The sequence below is a fragment of the Heteronotia binoei genome, chromosome 2 (assembly GCF_032191835.1).
Source record: "Heteronotia binoei isolate CCM8104 ecotype False Entrance Well chromosome 2, APGP_CSIRO_Hbin_v1, whole genome shotgun sequence".
Classification (NCBI taxonomy): domain Eukaryota; kingdom Metazoa; phylum Chordata; class Lepidosauria; order Squamata; family Gekkonidae; genus Heteronotia; species Heteronotia binoei.
The window spans coordinates 108,512,629-108,533,107 of record NC_083224.1 but is presented as its reverse complement, the minus strand read 5'-3'; the positions used below and the strand labels follow the sequence as shown (position 1 = coordinate 108,533,107).

At 45.4% G+C, this 20,479-nt stretch overlaps 1 protein-coding gene across 1 annotated transcript in view; it reads left to right on the top strand.

Moving 5' to 3' along the window:
• The window catches only part of AGBL4 (AGBL carboxypeptidase 4), an 801,122-nt gene that overhangs the window by 13,716 nt on the left and 766,927 nt on the right, over positions 1–20,479 (top strand). The window contains exon 2 of the mRNA XM_060233017.1: positions 14,873–14,995. Coding sequence (XP_060089000.1) covers positions 14,873–14,995 — 123 coding nt within the window. The remainder of the gene's footprint in view (positions 1–14,872; positions 14,996–20,479) is intronic.

Genomic DNA, 20,479 nt, shown 5'->3' with positions numbered 1-20,479 from the left:
CAATAGCTGGAGTCAGGGTGGTTCACAACGGTCATATAAGTCAAACAAGATAACAATAAAAGCATTTTAATTCCCTAAGAGTGAGATGGTATTGAGTCCAGGTGGTGGTGCTATCTTGTGGAGAGGGGGTGAAAATGGAAATAGGAGTGCCAGATGTAAATGGTAGTTATCTTCAGCCAAATACCTGGTGGAACATCTCTGCCTTGCAGGCCCTGTGGAATTGGAGTAATTCCTGCAGGACCTGGATGAAGGATGGCAGAGAGTTCCACCAGGTTGGGACAGGGCGGAAAAGGCCCTGACCCTGGTTGAGGATGGCTGGCTGTCTCTTGGGCCAGGGACCACCAGCAGATGTTGGTCACTGGAGCGCAAGGATCTTTTGGAGGAACAGTCAGGGACCACTTTGAATTTTGTAACCTTCATCCAGTACCTCAGGGAACCAGAATTAAACCTTGTCAGAAAACAATGATAGCGTTTCAAAGTCAAAACCAAATATTAAGTTTATTAAGTATAGAAGGCGAGGAAGGGAGGAAATAATAACTGTCAGATGTTTATGAAAATCAGTTGGCAGGCAGGAATTCAAATAACAAATGTTCTCAGAATGCTATAGATGTTGGCAGGCTGAAGTTGTAATATAAAACAGTGTTTCCTTCACTCTGGAAAACACTCTGAACTAGAGAAAGATTTATAAAATATGTTCAGACTTTTTATATATAAATCCACACACTGACTCATTCACACAGAGGACCAACTATACTTGTGACAGATATATCCCCTCACAGACCCTTTCCTCTAGCAACGAGGTACATTCCAGACTGTAGAGCAATACTCAGGAACTAACACCTTTGAGGGCTATTCACACCAGCACCTCAATCCCTTTGTATTAAGTCCCACACAGCTAGGATCCCTGTCTGACTTCTGGGATTTCCACACAGTCACAAGAACTTTTTTGTCTCTCTCCCAGTGTGTTTGTGTTCTATGTTAGAACCTTTGGCACTGACAGAACTCCTCAGCAGAGCCTTAATGTTTCCCTCTGCCTTGCGACACAGTGTTCCACAGCTTTGAGAGTTTTCCCTCAGAAAGAGCTTTGGATTTGCCCCTTCTCACAAATTAACTCTCTTCCAGACAGAAGCTATAAAAACCAGTTCTTTCTCAAGGAACTGAGTTGACAGTCTGCTCTTAGCTCCTATCTCCAGTTGAACTTCAACTGAACTAAACACTGAGGAGATTTTCCCCCTCTGCCAGCCTCCCTCCACTGGATACATTCATTTCCATGGAAACAGCTCAGCCAATCAGAGTGAGCTTTTCAACCTCCACTCAGATAGACTGCTTTAAGTCCATCACAGGGGGTATACCAGGAGAGGCAGTCCCAAAGGTATGAGTGTCCCTGGCCATTCAGAGTCTTAAAGGTTAAGACCAACATCCTGAACCTAATCCCGTACTCCACTGGAAGCCAGTGCAGAAGAGATGTGAGCTGTGTGTGGGGTCCCCATAAAGACACAGGCTGCTGCATTCTGCACCAGTTGGAGTTTCTGGGTCAGCTTCAAGGGTAGGCTTGCATAGATTGAGTTACAGTAGTCCAACCTGGAGGCAACCATTGCATGTATTACAGTGGCTAGATAAGAGTGAACAGATAAGAGACCAGCTGCCTGACTTGCTGTAGTTGGTAAAACACCAGCCTAACAATATTGAAGTCCCAAGCCTCCATTGTCAGCAAGATATCCAGGATCACCCCCAGACCCCAGGTGGCTGGTGATAGCTTCAGTGGTACTCTGTCTAGAGCTGGGAGTTGAGGCCCCACACCAGCATTCCCCCCATCAAGCCATAGAACCTCCATCTTAGAAGGATTCAGCTTCAACTGGCTCAGCTTTAGCCATACCACCACAGCCTCCAGTCCCTCAGCCAGATTAGCTGGGACTGTATCTGGTTGCCTATCCAATAACCTTCTTATGTTACCTCCTCATGTTACTAATGTCCATGTTTAGAGAGAAAAGGACGCTATACATGCTGAGGCAAGGTCACCCAGTGGTAGAAAGGATTCCTTTTTAGTACAGACCAGAGACCTCTTTTATTTGCCTCTTCTCCCTAAGAGGCGGAGGACATCTTGGGTGTTTCCCACAGTCCAATCAGGGAGGCAGGAATCTTAAAATCTTCCTCTTCCTGTGGGAACCACCCCTCTCTCAGTTTATTTCCTGCTTCGACAGGGAGAGCAAGCTTTCAGGTTAGGTTCCTATTCCTATATCTGTATTCTGGTTTTTTTTTTTTTATTCTTCCTCCTTCCTTACCTTTTGCCAAGCTGCGGCAAGAAGAGGAGGCAAATGACGCTTCGGGCGAAAGATGCGTTCATGGACGACGGCCCGGCTCTCGATGCTTGGTGCGGAGCCGAGAGACCGCTTCCCGGAGCCGGCATGACCGCTGGGCTTGCCACGGCTGCCGGCAACGTGCCCTGTAGGGGTGATCTTCAGAGGACGTAAGTGGCGCTGGTCTTCACCAGCAGTGGAGGAGGCTTCCTCATCAGGGCTCTTCCCCAGCACCGGCGGCCATTTTGAGGAGCGCAAAAAGGCGCGAAATGGAGCCAACCAGCAGCCTTGCAACTTCCAGGCACAAGGGCTCCTTGGTGGCAACCTCTAGGCGAGAGACTTCAACCCTGATGACACCCAGTTTGATCTGGAAGCCACGCAGACCTACCAGCCAGAGGGGCTCGGGTAATGTACCCATGACTTCATTTCTTTTAGAATTCTTAGAATCAATAAGACAGACTGTGGGTGCGGCAGTTAGGGCAGCTGCCCATAAGAGACCGGGTCCCTCCAGCTCGAGTTCCTCCTCCAGGTCACCATCTCCCAAGAGATCCAGGGATAGAGCCTGTCACACAAGGGCTCAAAAGAAGACCTTAGTTAGTGATCAGCTGGAGAGCGAAAGATCCCTTTATGGGGGTCCGTCTGAGGATTCTTATGGGGGAGATCGGGAGGAGGGTGAATTCTTATCTGATGAGGAGATAGAGAACATTATGATCCAGAACCCTCCTCACGCTTCTTCAAGGCAGAAGAGTTCCAACCCCTTCTGGCCAAAGTGCTGTCTGCCCTAGACCTCCAGGTGTCCCCTGAGGAACAGGAGTCTTCCAACCCCTTGACTAATCCCAAAAATAAACCCAAGGGAAACACAGAGTTTTTTCCTCGGTACCGATCTTCAGATAAGGTTTTTCCTTTCCCAGAGTTCTTTGAATGCTAGTTAAAGTCTGAGTGGGCCAAGCCAAGTGCTAATGGACAAGTGCCCAACTGTGTTAAGAAACTGTATGAGTTACCTTCCTTTGCTAACGATATGCTACAGGTGCCCTTGGTGGATGCCCCAATCGCAGCCCTGCAGTCCCATGGCCTGTTAGCTGAGGACGGTCATGGCTCGGTCTGAGACAACTGGGACAGAAAGATAGACCTAGTCTTGAAGAGGAGCCATGAAGCTATGGCCCTGGCCATCAAGGCGGCTGCCACCAACTCGATAGTTTCTAGAGCAGCGATCATCTGGATAAGACGTCTAACCCAACTATTGCCAGACGCAGATAAAAGGATCCTGGAGGGCACCAACAGACTCCTTAGGACGGCTGAATTCTCAGCAGATGCGTCTCTGGATACTCTTACCTTCTCTGCTAGAGCGATGGCTTCAAACACCGTAGCAAGAAGGGGCCTATGGCTTCAGGCCTGGCTGGCGGACATTCATTCAAAGTCAATTGTTTCAGCCTTCCCCTTTCAAGGAGAAAAGCTGTTTGGAGACGCTCTGGATAAGATCCTGGTGGAGATTCGGGACAAGAAGAAGGCCATGCCCAAGTATCTGAGATGTTCTGACAGAAGAGGGTTCGGACCTAATTCCTTTTGTGCCTCCACCAACTTTTCCAAACCTAAACAGGAGTATAGAAGATCATCCTGGGGACAACCCAAACAGAATTTCCGTAAGAACTTTTCCAATCCCCGATTTCAGAGAAATCAGTCTGACAGGTCAGACAAGTTCGAGAAGGGCTCCAAGCCCAATAAAGTATGACTGGGACTCCATACCAGTAGGAGGCCGCCTGTTACATTTCCACCAAGCATGGGTGGCTTTGAAGGCCGATTCTTGGACTCTGGAAATTGTGTCGTGGGGCTACTCGATAGAGTTCAAAAGGGCACCTCAGGATCGTTTCATTGTATCTCCTCTTTGTTCAAACCCGTGACGAAGAGACATCACCTTCAAAGCAATACACCATCTTCTAGAAATCGCGGCAATAGAACAAGTCCCGCGGCGGCAGAGATGTCAAGGTGTTTATTCTACCTTTTTCTCAGTCCCCAAGAAAAACGGGGACTGGAGGGCAATTTTGGATTTAAAATTTCTGAACAGGCACATCAAGCTCTGCCATTTCAGAATGGAGTCCATCAAATCTATAACAGAAGCCCTGCATTGTCAAGATAACATGTCATCGCTGGATCTAACAGAGGCCTATCTCCATATTCCAGTCCTTCCTGCACATCGCAGATTCTTTCGTTTCTCTGTGAACGGGTCCCACTACCAATTCAGAGCCCTGCCATTTGGTCTTGCAACAGCGCCGCGGGTGTTCACCAAGGTATTCACCAAGGTATTGGTGAACCTGATAGCACACCTCAGGCAGAAGGGGATACATGTGTACCCTTACCTCGACGACCTGCTGATAAGATCCACGTTGAGGGAGAATGCAGAGCAGGATGTTCAGTGCACTATCAGGTGTCTCCAACAACACGGTTTTATAATCAACCCAACTCAAAGACTAGAACACCTGGGCATGGTCATCGACACGAACCTGAACTCGATTTTTCTCCCAGAAGACAAGATACTGAAGACCAAGACATTAGTGTATAGCAAGTGGTGCAGGAGTCATTGTCGTCTCTTCAGACTTTGGCAAGACTCATGGGTCTTTTGATCTCAAATCTAGAGGCACTTCAGTGGGGACGTTTTCACACCAGACAGTTACAGATGTTTCTACGTCCATACCAAATCCAGATCATGGAGAGGCATCCCATGTCACTGGCGGTGCCCAAGATCGTCAAGGAAAGTCTCCTGTGGTGGAACAAGAACGCCAACCTGCGTCAGGGGAGAGTATACTTCACAGAGAGAGAGATACAGCTGTTCTTGGATGCCAGCTTCTCAGGTTGGGGGGCGACCCTCAATGAGATTCCCACACAGGGTCAGTGGACAACCAAGGAGTCGAGACTCCCGATCAACCTCCTGGAACTTGGGCCATTTGTTTGGCCCTACTGCATTTTCAGGACCAGGTGTCTGGGCAGCATGTCCTAGTTCGGATGGACAATATAGCAGCCAAAGCTTACCTAAACAATCAAGGGGGGTCCAGGTCCAGTTCCCTCCACAAGGAGGCCGGGAAGCTGTTCGAATGGGCGGAGATTCACTTGAAGTCGATAAGGGCAGAGCATACCAAGGGGACTTGCAATGTCAAAGCAGACTGGCTCAGTCGGGAGAGCATTCAATCGGGGGAGTGGTCTCTCATCAAGACTCTTTTCCTAAAGATAGTGGAACACTTTGGTCCACCGGTGTTGGATCTATTTGCGTCCTATCAGAATCACCAACTTCTTCGATTTTTCACGAGGTACTACCACATCTCCATGGCCACAAGGTCTTCTATATGCCTTTCCTCCAATCCCGGTCATCCCGAAGTTACTCAGAAGATTCAGTCTACTGGAGGCCGAGATCATCCTGGTTGCTCCCTGGTGGCCTCGGCGTCACTGGTTCTCATCAATCCAACAGATGTCAATAGCGGAACCATTTCATCTGCCACTATGGCTGGACATGCTGTTACAGGGACCGGTGTGGCATCCTCATCCAGACTGGCTGAGATTGACCGCTTGGAGGTTGAGAGGAGATCGTTATTAGATTTAGATTATACAAGCGATGTGACGAATACCATCCTAGTGTCCAGAAAGGAATCCACAACACGGATTTACAACATGTCATGGAAGGCCTTTCACAGGTGGTGTCGGAGAAAGAATGTGGACACACTACATCCTTCTGTCCCTAAGATTCTTCAGTTTCTTCAGGATGGTCTTCATTCTGGACTGAAACCAGCTACCCTCAAATGTCAGGTTGCGGCCTTATCTTCGGTACTCCAGCAGGTGGGCAGCATAAATCTGGCATCACATCCTCATATTCGTCGTTTTCTTAGAGGGGCTTCTATGAGTTCTCCACCACAAACTCATCGCTTTCCTACCTGGTGACTGAATCTAGTGCTTTCTGCTTTAACAAATCCACCATTTGAGCATTTAATGTCAGTGCCTTTAAAGATGATGCACATGAAAACTATCTTCCTGGTGGCAATAATATCAGCCAGAAGGGTATCAGAGATTGGAGCCTTGTCGGTTAAGCGAGAGTTATGTGTGTTCCACAAGGACAAAGTGATTCTTTATCTGGACCCTACTTTCCAGCCGAAGATCTTGTCTAGATTCCACCAAAGCCAAGAAATCAATTTACCATCCTTTTGTCCGGATCCTAAGCATCCCAAGGAGCGCACATGGCATACCCTAGACGTGTGTAGGGCAATCAAGGTTTACCTAATTAGAACTGAATCTATTCGTAAGTCAGACTCCATGTTCATTAACATAGCAGCGCCCAGATTGGGGCAGAAAACGTCCAAGTCGGCCATTAGTTACGCCATCAAGCAGTGTATATAAGAAGCGTACAAGGCATTGCATCTTCCAGTACCTTCAGGGATCACTGAACACTTGACCAGAAGTGCGGCCACCAATGCAGCCTTTAATAAGAACACCTCCGTTGAGGAGGTGTGTAAAGCAGCCACGTGGTCGTCTATTTCCACCTTTATCCGCCACTATAAATTGAATGCATACACGTCGGCGGATGCAGCCTTTGGTAGACAAATCCTGCAACAGGTACTGCCTGAGTAGGGCGATCCCATACTGCTCTGGGAGCACCCAAGATGTCCTCCGCCTCTTAGGGAGAACGACCCTTGGCACTTACCGTGAGGGGTCCTTCTCCTAAGAGGACAGGAGGACATCTTGCCCTCCCTTCTCTTGCTTTACCTTGGGCAGTATCTCTTTGTATCTAGTTTTGTATCTTTCATTTAAGGTCTTTTCCACGCTGATATCTGTTAACTGTTTCTTACCTGTTTATTATCCAAAAGGGTTTTTTTCTAGTCGGTCTGATAGACTAATGCCATGTTTTTTCTGACCAGCTGTTAGTTTCTTTTTTACATTAGGAGTGTTTAGGTATGATATTCTTCTTACTGCTTCTCGGAGTCACCCAAACTGAGAGAGGGGTGGTTCCCACAGCCACAAAAAGAGGAAGATTTTAAGATTCCTGCCTCCCTGATTGGACGGTGGGAAACACCCAAGATGTCCTCCTGTCCTCTTAGGAGAAGGACCCCTCACGGTAAGTGCCAAGGGTCGTTCTCTCTCTGACCCTGCACAGCTCTCCTGGTTCTGCACCTCAACTAGTCAGTTGCGTTGTTCCTTTTGTGCTTATAGCATAGTGCCCCTTCTCATCAGTGAAGTCATAATTCTGGTTCCTCCTTTTCTTGTCTCTGTAATGTGATTTCATATGCTTGTAGCTCATTGGGGCTCATACTGTCATCTGAGAGATAAGTGTGGATTGAAAATTATGGCTCTAAAACTGATCTATGCTGAAAGTTCAAAACCACAATATACATTTAAACACAGTAAGTTATAGAATGAAGAGAAGTAAATATATGGAGTACTGGAAGGATCCATGTGCCCAGAGAGACTGTGTGGGTGGGGGCAACTAAATTGTGTCATGAGGAAATACATTCCTGCAAGGGCATGCTCTGTCCTGTGTACATGGGAGGTACAAACTCTATATTTAAATTGGAGATCAATCTTTTCAAAGAAGCAGTTGAGTGACACCACTACAGCAACTGGCCTCCCTTTCGCGGGAGGGGCAGGGTATAAATCAACGGAAATAAATAAAATAAATATTACTGAAATGTGCAATGGCTGTATTTAGCTGTCATGGTAAACTGAGATTTGAAGAAGAAAAGATTGGATTTATACCCCACCCTTCACTCAGAATCTCAGAGCATCTTAATCTCTTTTCTCTTCCTCTCCCCACAACAGACACCATGTGAGGTAGGTGGAGCTGAGAGAGCTCTCGGAGAACTGCTCTTGAGAGAACAGCTCTGCTGAGAACTTGTGGCTGACCCAAGGTCACACCAACAGCTGCATGTGGAGGAGTGGGGAATCAGTTAGAGTCTACGCACTTAACTGCAATACCAAACTGCCTCTCGGTATAGGCTGCTCGTTGCCATGCTCATATACTTGCTTTGATCCTCCGTTGATATAAAAGGGTTGATTCGAAGCTTCCTGATTAGATCAAAGTCCAGTTTATAGTGGTACCTGAATGTGGGCACCTAAGCAATTTGGACTTCAGTTCCCCTTTCGCTAGGATTCTAAACGAATTAAGAGTTTAGAATCTCAGTTTGTGGGGAATAAACTCCAATGTGCTGAAGTTTCTGCATTTGAACATTACAGCAACAGGGAGCTTGATCAAACTAGGAAGTTTTGCTGCAAGCTCCATGTATGAAGGGACATCATACCAGGAATGCTCTGTTATTTGAGAAAACTGATTTCTTCGACCTATGAGGGGAGCATGTGAACATGGCAACAATCTGCATTTCTGCCTGATCTATGTTTCATTTCAGCTTTATGTGATATCAGAATGCAGTCAATGCTTGTAACAAACCCTCTAATAAAATGTGGAGGTAAATACTACATTCTCCTTAGCATTTCTCATTAAAGTACAGTTTAGGATAATTTGCCCTGTCTTGTGACTATTTTAAACCACTTTCAGAGATCACTATGAAAGGCAGGAGACTGCAGACCTGAGCAAGAATAATAGTTTCATGACAGCATAATATTACTATTGAAGCCTACTTTGCTCTTGCATCTTTGCAGGAAAAACAACATTTAGAATGGAGGGGATTGCTCCTTTATTGGAAATATATGATGTTATGATAGGTATGAACTAATCTAAATAAAACATATAAAATCATAAAAATGATTTCATTTGAAAGTGATAGATTTGCTGGAAATAAACCATGCACAAAACATTAAAAGGATTTTTTCCTTTATAATTTAATCAACTGTTAAAAATACTATCAGATATTTAGTGTTATTTAACCCAATATCAGTATGTATCTAAAATACAAATATTTAGGAAATATAGAAAGTCACTTAAGCTTCAACAAGATGAAAGATAATTCTGCTACCTGCCATTATTATTTTGCTGAGAAAATGGATTTAAGTAGAACGATGCATATTTGAGAGGGAAAGAATAAAAATTGTGGCTTCTTAGCTCATTGTTATTTACTCCTGGGGAACCTACATGGAAGTTAATGTACCAAGGCGTACTTATTTTCTTGATGCTAATTCTTACATTTTGCGTACACAGATACACAATTAACGTCGCATGCAAAAGTGCATATATATAAGTGTAGTTATACTGCAGTAGTGCTGTGGTATGCTTTTTCTGAAATTAATACTCCCCATTAAGGCTGTGTTGAGGATTGTACTGAGAATTTAGGATGCTTGAATGCTTTCTGGTTTGGGTGAGCAGGGAGCTAATTACTCGAGTTGTTCGTGAATGGTTTGAATCTGTACATCAGGTTGCTTTTCACATATTCAAATAATAATAATAATAATAATAATAATAATAATAAATTTTTATTTATACCCCGCCCTCCCTGCCAAAGCAGGCTCAGGGCGGCTTACAGGACATGGTGGGTCACACCATGATGTAACAATAAATACAACATAACCATTAAAATACATTTCTTAAACCAGTGATTAGATTAAAATTTAAAATTTAAATTTCAGTATAAATTAATGGGGCTACATTCTTAATATACATGTAAACATAGCTTATTGATGCGAGGGTTCCATCTTAATATGCCAGCTGGAAAAGGACGGTTTTGCAAGCCCTATTGAACTGCTTAAGGTCCCGCAGGGCCCGCACCTCCTCTGGCAGCTGGTTCCCTCATTGGGGTGCTGTTATCGAGAAGGCCCACTCCCTTGTTACTTTCAGTTTGGCTTCCTTTGGCCTGGGGATTTTCAGTAGATTTTGTGAACTAGATCTCAGTGCTCTCTGGGGAACATATGGAGAGAGACGGTCCCTAAGGTAGGCAGATCCTCGGCCATATAGGGCTTTAAAGGTAATAACCAGCACCTTGTAATGGACTCAGTATACAATTGGCAGCCAGTGCAGCTCGCACAGCCTAGGCCGCACATATTCCCACCTAGGTAGACCCAATAGCAGCCTGGCTGCCGCGTTCTGCACTAGCTGGAGTTTCAGAGTTCGGTACAAGGGCAGCCCCATGTAGAGGGCATTACAGTAGTCTAGTCTCGAGGTGACGGTTGCATGGATCACTGTTGCCAGGTCACCGCGCTCCAGGAAGGGAGACAACTGCCTCGCCCGTCTAAGGTGGAAGAAGGCGGACTTAGCAGTGGCTGCTATCTGGGCCTCCATTGTCAGGGAAGACTCCAGTAGCACTCCCAGGCTCCTGACCCTGCGCACCGGTACCAGTGGCACACCGTCAAAAACTGGCAAGGGGATTTCCCCACCCGGACTGCCGCGACCCAGGCAAAGGATCTCTGTCTTCGCTGGATTTAATTTTAGCCCACTCAGCCTAAGCCAGCCCACTACGGCTTTCAACGCCTGGTCCAAATTTACAGGGAAATTGTCAGGCCGGCCATCCATCAATAAATAGAGCAGGGTGTCATCAGCGTACTGGTGACAACCCAGCCCATACCTCCGGGCAATCTGGGCAAGGGGGTGCATAAAGATGTTGAATAACATCGAGGAGAGAACCGCTCCCTGAGGCACGCCACAGTTAAGTGGGTGTCTCTGGGATAATTCTCCCCCAATCGCCACCCTTTGCTCCCGACCCTCAAGGAAAGAGGAAAGCCATTGCAAGGCTAACCCCTGAATCAGTGGTGGGATTCAAATAAATTAACAACAGGTTCTATGTCCTAATGACCATTTTAACTATACCAAAAGATATACCGAAAGGTAGTTTAATAATTCACGCATTAAATACTGCAATAAGAACAGTAAAAGAGGTAAAGACAACTAGATTATGTTTAAAGAAAGATTTATAATATCAAATACATGACAGTTATTGAAGATGCTCTGCTACTGAGCCACCATGAATGATGTCTGCTAACACCTTTTCTGACATCCACTGAGTGTTTTTTATAAAGTGGGTGGAGTCAGATAGAGTTTTTGCCTAGCAAGACTTCTGAATGTCCACTGGGTATTTGGCTGAATTCAAGGATCTTCGCTGTGTGACTGAAGGTAAGCTGTGGCAGCCATTTTGTAGCTGGCTTCATTTTGTAGCTGCCATTTTGTGGCTATGCATCAGAATTTCAAAGGTGTCTATAGGCTCAGGGTTAGGGTTGCCAATCCCCAGGTGGGAGCAGGGGATTCCCCGGTTTGGAGGCCCTCCCCCCGCTTCAGGGTCGTCAGAAAGCGGGGGGAGGGGAGGGAAATGTCTGCTGGGAACTCTATTATTCCCTATGGAGATTTATTCCCATAGAAAATAATGGAGATTTGATCCGCGGGTATCTGGGGCTCTGGGGGGGCTGTTTTTGGGGGCAGAGGCACCAAATTTTCAGTATAACATCTAGTGCCTCTCCCCCAAATACCCCCCAAGTTTCAAAACGATTGGACCAGGGGGTCCAATTTTATGAGCCCCAAAAGAAGGTCCCCCTGCCCTATCCTTCATAATTTCCTATGGAAGGAAGACATTTAAAAAGGTGTGCTGTCTCCTTAAATGTGATGGCCAGAACTCCCTTTGGAGTTCAATGAGCTTGTCACACTCTTGTTCCTGGCTCTGCCCCCAATGTCTCCTGGCTCCACCCCCAAAGTCCCCAGATATTTCTTGAATTGGACTTGGCAACCCTACTCAGGGTTGAGGGGGGGCATGATCTATCTAGGTCACCCAGCCCTACGTTTTGCATTATAACCTAACCTGCCATAAAATTAATCAAACTGAAAGAAAAGACAACTTAAAACTTTCTGAGCCATGGAGGAAATTACAATTCAGTTTGGGGCCATGACTGCGAATTGAGAGGGCGTCATCTTTTCTCGACAGCACCAACAGCAGCTAACAAATTGTCAGGATTGGGGGGTGAGGAGAGAGCTGGGGAAGCCAAAACAAGCCCTCATGAAGACTAGAAAGTACTTCACAGCCATAAGCACTTGGAGAGGGTGGAAATAATCTACCCCCTTGAGAGTTAAAAAACCCCCAGATATTAAGCATGCAATCTTTACTTAGGAGTAGCTCCCTTGTGCTAAACAACATTTACTCCAAAGTAAATAGGTATACGATCAGACTGCAAAAGCTACAGGTTAAAATAAATAGGAGCCTGGCTTCACATTAAAGACTAGCAAGTTTTCATTCTATCATAACTCACATAGCTAGAGCTCACATCATCAGATGCATGTTGTGAGTCCTCACAAGGCAGATGTTTATATATTATGCTCTGAAGGGGGGGAAATGCAAGGACCCACTACATGCATAACATGGAGAAGAGAGTCATGGGGATCACATTAAGGAGAAAGGCAGGGTATAAATAAAGTAAATTAACAATGTGACAAAAAAAACTATGGCAAGCTGGAGTGAGCTGGAAAGTATCTTTGAGGTCATCTAGTCCAACCATCCACTCAAAGCAACATGACTGCCCACCTGAATGGCCATTCAAGCCTTCGTAGTGAAGGGGAGTCCACCACCCCCAGAAGCAACCTTACACATGTTTCACTGTTGAACAGCTGTTATCACAAGTGTCACTCTAACATTTATCCCAAATCTTCTCATCCTTCCCAAATACTAGGAGAAAAACTTGTCAGCTTTTAAGCTGCCAAAAGACTCCTTTTCATTTTTGCTGCAACCACAGGCCATTCTTTAGAATTGCTAGCGCCTTTGAAAAATACACCCAATCTGAACGAAAAGATGGATGCCTAAGGCTTATATACAAATGAGAGACGACGAAAGCACATGCTCTCAAGTCATTTCAGAAGTGTGGCCGGGTTCCTCTGTAGCAGCAGCAGCGTCCCCTCTAAGCTGTGAGTGAGGAGTGGCCCCTCATTAACTCAGGAAGCCCAGCTCAGCAGCAGTCTGGAGCCAGGCAGGGTCTTGCACTGCCCATTTTAAGATTACAGCAATTCCATTCTGTTCAGGATGGAAACTGGTCTGCTCAGTGAGGGGGGGGGGGAGGAATTAAAGGGAACACTGGTCAGTCCAGCAGCACCTTCAAAACTAACAACATTGGTTCCAAGCAGCATCAGCTTCACCAGGCAAACACAGATGGTGCAAAATACTATTTTCTAACTAACATTTTAAAGAAAATATAACAAGCAAAAAAAAAAACCCCAAAAGGAACCTTCTGAAGGGAAAGAGCTTCGCCAGTCGCCTTCGTCCGCTTTTGAGAAGTTCTCCAAGCCCCGGCAGCGAAGCCTCGGTCGGTCTCCCTCGAAATCAGCTGCAGAGGAGGGCTCCTGACTCTGAGGACGGCGAAGGCAATGCACGCATGCTGCACGCTGCTTTTAGAAGGCACACAGAAGCCCCGCCCTCTGCAAGCGCGCCAAAAGCGCGCTAGATTGCCTGCTCTCTCCTCCACGCCGTGATGCGGCGGGCTGCTGGAGGAAGCAAAGAAGGCGGCAGCGAGAAGGCGAAGAAAAAGGGGGAAGGAGGAGCCACCCCGGCAACGTCTGGCTGCGAGGGGAAGCAGGCGCCTGGCGAAAGGGAAGGAAGCGAAGGGAAGGGAAGCAGGCGCCCGGCCAAGGGAAGGGAAGGGAGGCAGGTGCCCGGCGAAAGGGAGGAAGCGAAGGGAAGCAGGCGCCCGGCCAACAACCGGTTCTGGAGAATCATAGAATGTTAGGTACCTATTCTACAGAACCGGTGAGAACCGGCTGAATCCCACCTCTGCCCTGAATCCCTGCGTCGGCAAGGTGGCGGGTCAGCAGCTGGTGGTCGACCATATTGAACGCAGCCGATAGGTCTAACTACAGCAGTACTGCTGAGCCACCTCGATCCAGATGCCGTTGGATAGTGCAGTACAGTGCAATCGACAGTGTTTTACACCTGTACAGTCTTACATGGTGCAATGAAAATTTCCTTTCCCCCCCTCAGACTGTTGTCTGAGTTGATAATATGTTGGGCCTATAATGCACAAAGAGGGCTCTACATTTGTGGGTTCAGACTATATCAACAGACAGTTATTTTGGGAATGAACAGTTTAGTGTTCTGATATCTGTGTCCTGATCTGATACAGCATTCCAATTAAGAAAGAAAATGAGCTAGGGAGAATCTAAAAAAAAAATCTTCATTCCCCTAATAGGATACAAGGCTACAAAGATGAAAAAAAAAAACATTCTATTTTATGAGATAAAGAACAGAAGGAAGAAAAGCTGGTCTTGGGGGCAAGGAATTCTGGGGTGGATGAGAAGTCCCAAACCCAACTATGAAGTTGGTGATCTAAGTGAGGGATGAAGATCCAAGAACTAAAGGAAGGGATTCAGTGTTCTCTGCAACATGATTTTATGTATAAGGTGAGATAAGATAGAGCCTCCAGTAAGGCATAGAAATAGGTGTTCTAGTTTTTAGTAATTGTTGAAGTAGTATTGTTATGGTGATATCATTAATTTCTGAAGTCTTGTTGCTATAAGGAAATATTGTCTGTATTATGGAATGCATTTTGAAAAGATCATAGGATATGGCAGGATATTATATGCTGTCAGTTGTCCAAACTGTTGACATTGTCAAGAAAGTAAGTGTACCTCAAACAATTTATATGACATTTCCAATGGTATCAAATTAAATATCTTACTTTTATTATAACAGGTAGTGACATAGGAATAGATGAAATTATAACAGGAAATTTAAGCAAATATTCCGCAGTTCCACCAGGTTATTATGGACAACCAAAAAGAGGACATCTTTTATTTGATGCCTGCTTTGAAAGTGGTAAGTGGAATGTTATTTAGAATAATAAGTTGATCTGTAGTAGATTTCCAGCTTAGACAAGAATGTGTATATCATCATCATTATCATTATCAATCAGTAATTAATATAAAAGAATATGCATATTGTGTTGCTCTGTTCTGGTCCAAGAACAAGGGAGATGGAGGATGGTAGAATTATCTTTGGCATGGTCTGATCATTATCTGGTAAAGGTTCAGATTGTTGTTGTTCAGCAGAGGGTGGTGTGGCTATGAAGATAGTCTCTCATTGAAAATATATCGATCAACTGTATTTCTAGAACTATATAGGAAACTGTATGGTTGCCATTGATAATTAGGGATGGGATGGAATTCTGGCCTAACTGAAATACGCTTAAGAAACCTAAACTCTTACTGGGTTATAAAGTTTTTTAGAATTGACTTGGAACTAGTTGTATTCTTGTTGATCCCAAGACTATTCCATAAGTAGCATGAGCGAACTTAGAAGCCTTTGGCAAGAAGAGCCAATATTCTCAGTTACTATATCAAAGGTTTCAAACATTTGAGGCAGTAATCTGACATAATCTTGGAATGTCCTTAGGCAGGGGTGGAATTCTAGCAGGAGCTTCTTTGCATATTAGACCACACATCCCTGATGTAGCCAATCCCCCAAGAGCTTACAAAAAAGAGCCTTATAAGTTCTTGGAGGATTGGCTACATCAGGGTGTGTGACCTAATACGCAAGGGAGCTCTTGCTAGAATTCTACCCCTGTCCTTAGGAAACATGATATCATACCTCATATGCTCTTTCTGGCACAGTATGGGATTGCATTTTTCTTTATTCTGGAAGCCTCAGGGCATGTTCAGAGTATTTTAGCCATGTTAGCCCTCTCCAGGCATTCCTATGATAGATTGTTGAATTTATTCCAAATTTTATAATTCTTTTTGAAGTTTGGGCAAGATGGAATTGATTTATTCTGTCATTTAAAGAACTGCAAAACTAATTGGTTCTGTTTACATATCCTATTGAATACTTACTAGAACGACCCCAAGATCTCTCTCTTGGTCAGTCTCTGATAGTTCACACCCCATCAACTTGTATTTGTAGCTGGGATTTTTGGCCCCAATGTGCATTACTATGCCCTTGGCCACATTGAACCTCATCTGCCACGTTGACGCCCACTCACCCAGCCTCAACAGATCCCTTTGGAGAACAGTTTTCCTGCTGTCAGCTCTTTTTAGTGGCTGTTTTCTGTGCATATTTTTCTACCATAACACTGGAAGTTTTTTAAAGGGTAATTTCTAAAGTTCTCTAATGCTGTGGCACTGTAGCATTTGCAGTTATAATGAGAATCCTCTCCATGTGTATGATCCAAACCTTTATCTCTGCTTAGTTGGATCTGAAGCAGGTTTATTAACCATAATTAGTCTTGGCTATTGTTTTGTGTTATGAATACTGTACCCTGGCTAGGGTTGCCAAATCCAATTCAAGAGATATCTGGGGACTTTGGGGGTGGAGCCAGGAGACTTTGGGGTGGAGCCAGGGGAAATTAGGGGTAGAGCCAAGATCAAGGCTGTGACAAGCATAATTGAACTCCAAAGGGAGTTCTGGCCCTCACATTTAAAGGGACGGCGCACCTTTTCAATTCCTTCCTTCCATAGGAAATAATGAAGGATAGGGGCACCTTCTTTTGAGGCTCATAGAATTGGACCCCCTGGTCCAATCTTTTTGAAACTTGGGAGGTATTTTGGGGGGAGGCACTAGATGCTATACTGAAAATTTGGTGCCTCTACCTCAAAAAACAGCCCCCCCCCAGAGCCCCAGATACCCGCATATCAATTCTCCATGATTTTCTATGGGAATAAATCTCCATAGGGAATAATAGAGTTCCCAGCAGACATTTCCCTCCCCTTCCCCTGCTCTCTGATTACCATGAAGCAGGGGGAGGGCCTCCAAACCGGGGGATCCCCTGCCCCCACCTGGGGATTGGCAACCCTAACCCTGGCTTTTCTGCTTTCAACTCCAAACTGCCTTGCAATAGTCTCCGCTGTCCACCCCAGCCTCTTCTTTCTTCAAGACCCAGTAACACAGCTCTTTTCATGTATCTCTAAGGGGGAAAATGCTTGTGGAGCCCTAGCTGTCTAGATTTTTATTACCTTTTATTTCTTTTATTTTTTCTTTATCTTTTATTACCTTTTATTGGTTTCCCATTCAAATGCTATCCAGACCAAGTGTTCTTTCAATTTGTTAATTACACTATTTTTGCCATTGGATTTTAACTTTGTACCATTTTGCATTCTAAACCACTGCCACTAGCTATATGTAGCTTTGCTCACTGTACCTCATTCCTTGTCTGAAGAGGAATACATGCATATGAAAGCTTGCATTCTGAATAAAATTTTGTTGGTCTTAAAGGTGCTACTGGGCTCTTACTTTGTTCTATTGCTTTAGACCACCATGGCTGCCCACCTGCATCTGTCTATATTCCTGTGCTGCATCCACACAGCGGTTTACACAAGCACTCTATCCAATGATAATGGACTTGGCAAGGGGAGCAAACTTGTTATCCTGATGCTTCCCACAGAAATCTCCTTCATATCTAATCTATCTGAATTACTGTTCACAGATGCTACTGCTTGCTAGTTGCTTTCTGTATTCAGTAAAGTGTATTTAACAAAATTCACCTGAATGTGTATTGTGGGAGTGGAAATGTTTGTGGGATACACATACTCTTTTCTGAGGGCTGGGTTGCTGCTGCTGAACACTCTTGGTATGCGATGGGCGAATGGTATTTGCATGGAGATACAAGCACGGCAGGGCATATGAGCAAGACAGAGGGAAGGCGTGCAAATTCGCCCACATGAATCTTGTACACCTTTAAGCAGAGATGAATAAATTGGATGAGAGAGTCTGGTGGAATTTGCATGTTGGGAGTGTGCTGGTATCAGCAACAGGAGTTTATTTTCCTTTGTGGGGGTGAGGAAAGTATTAATGCAAGAGCCTTGCAGCTTTGTTGGTTATACTCTAGGATGTGAGGAGCGTCTCAGAAGCTGATTGCCATTTCTAGAAACCAGTGGTATCAAATGTGCAGCCCACAGGACAGATACAGTCTGCACAGGGTTCAAATCTGGCCTCCCAAGCAACCTCCTTTTCCTGCTTCCTTTCCAGGGTTGCTGCTGTAGCTGCACTGTACCTTCCTTTTCCCCCAGCTCCCTCCATGGCTCTCTGCTTCCTCTTGCAATATTTTATTTAATAGTTCCTGAATTATTGCATCCAAATCTGGAGACAGTGTCAGTGCTGTAGCACACTTGAGTATGCTGTTCAGGTATTGTTCAGGTATTTATCTGTAAGTTGCAAACCTACTTTTGATTTATTGGCATTCATTACAGAAATCTCATGGTCAAAGCTTTGAGCCTAAGACCCAGGGGAAAACATGAAATGGCTGGGCATTGGGAGCTTTTGTACATAAGTTGATTCATGGGCTGATCAGCTAACCGATAAAATAGAGGCTTTGCTGTGTAGCTCCTTTGTGATTGAGCAAGCCTGGCAAAGCAAGCTGTGATACAGAAGGAAGCAAGAAAGAGAGAAGGAAGCGGATGACAGTGAGTTGCTTGTGGGCCTGATAGGAGCCCTTCAGGGGCCTGATCCAGCCCTTGGGCCACATGTTTAACACCCCTGGTCTTGAGCAATTCAGCAGTCTCTCTTTCTAATCTCCCTGTGGAATTCTTTTGTAAGAGGACTGCTACTCTATCAGCAACCGAATGTTGTCTCTAATGTGAGACTTATGTCCATTTCTTCTTTGCATCTTTGTGGACTGAATCCTCTTGCATGGAATTGAGATCTAGGTTTCCTGTCCCATATCACACCTAATCCAATCAAGCCTGCTATTGTCATTCACCTGCTATTGCCATTTGACATCTGAAATCACCTTTATAAAGTTTATATTTCTGGTATCTTGTGTTACATTTTATGGCATGCACAGCCCCAGTGGCAGTGCCAGGGTTTTCGGCGCCCCAGGCGAGGCACCCTCACCTGAAGCTGCCCTACTGCCCCTGCTCAGCCCCTTCCTCCTCCTCCCAGCCATTGCCCTCCTGCAGCACTCCGGGCACTTGCCTCGTGAGTCGAGTCGTGCTCATCTCCAACTCACTCTTTGGTCCCTGGTACTGCTGCTGGGCTTTAAGGCTGGATGCAGCTTCCTGCACTGCCAGGCTTCTTCCAGGTTGTGCTTCTTCTCAGCCTGCAGGAGTCCACCTTGGCTGGCGGCCCCCTGTGGCAGGATGCCACTATAGGCAGCCACTTACATGCCTAATAGTTAGCGCCAGACCTGCATGGTCCAGCCCAACAAAGTGACATTTATGTCTGTTCTAGCCCTTGTTTGACACCTCTGAGCTAAACCTTCCAGAGAGAAGCTTCTTTACCTCACCTTACATTGATGGCCATTAGAAAATGAACTGGTTATTTAGTGAGACTTTCCATCAATTAGGCACTGCAAGATAAGCTGGGATAGCGGCTCTGCCTTGAGAAAGAATGACGGCTCTAAAGGCAGAATTTGTTGAGACAAGTCAGGATTCACTGGTCTGCAGGCTGAATCCTGTTTCCACAAAATAACCACTGTTAAAACAAGACATAGTTTAATGGATTCTTATCTTAATTTTAAAACCAGATTTGTTAATGCATTGTATTCTTCAAGGATCCTCAGCCTTTTCAAGCCTGCATGCACCTTTGGAATTTTGAGAGGAGGTGATGAGTGCCACCCTAAAATGGCTGCCATGGGAGGTTGAGCCAAGCTCCAAATGGCTGTGCTGGTAGGGATGCCAAATGTAATACCTCTCTTCTTTTTTTCAGAACAATCGCATTACAGTCAAATGGATCATATAAAACTGCCTTTGTCTGGCCATTAGTCAAGGTTATTATTATTTGTACTGTGGCTAGAAGCCTGGTCCAGCCACTGGGAGAACAGCAAGCCTACAGAAAAAAGAGTATGGACTCATACTATAGAACAGTTATCTCCCGTCATGCAAGTGCTTAGCTCCTGGAATTGTAAGACTAAAATAAAGTTCAACTCTACTTCACAAAAGAATCTCATGGTGGTGGCTGGGCCTGAAAAGAAATAGAACCACAAACTTGCTAAGAAATTAGAGTTGCCAAGTCCCCTGTGGTACCATAGAGTTTTCCTCCTAAAGAGTTTTCCTGGGAGCTCCTAGAGTGAGTGACATCATCACACCTAGAGCTCCTCGAGCTAATGACTCGCAAGTGATGTCATAACACCAGTGATGTCAGGAGGGAATTCCCCTGCCGGCCCACTGTGGGCTGGCGAGTTGGGGACCTCCAAAGCAGGAGAACCCCCGCCTCACCTGAGAGCTTGGCAGCCCTATAAGAAAAGCATGGGCATTTACCAGTCCTCCTGATTCTCCAGTGGCTGCAGCTGCTATTGCACCCATGACAAATCTATTTGTTTGTATGAGGGCAGCCAGTAACAAGTTATGCCTTAGAGTGGTCCCACACACT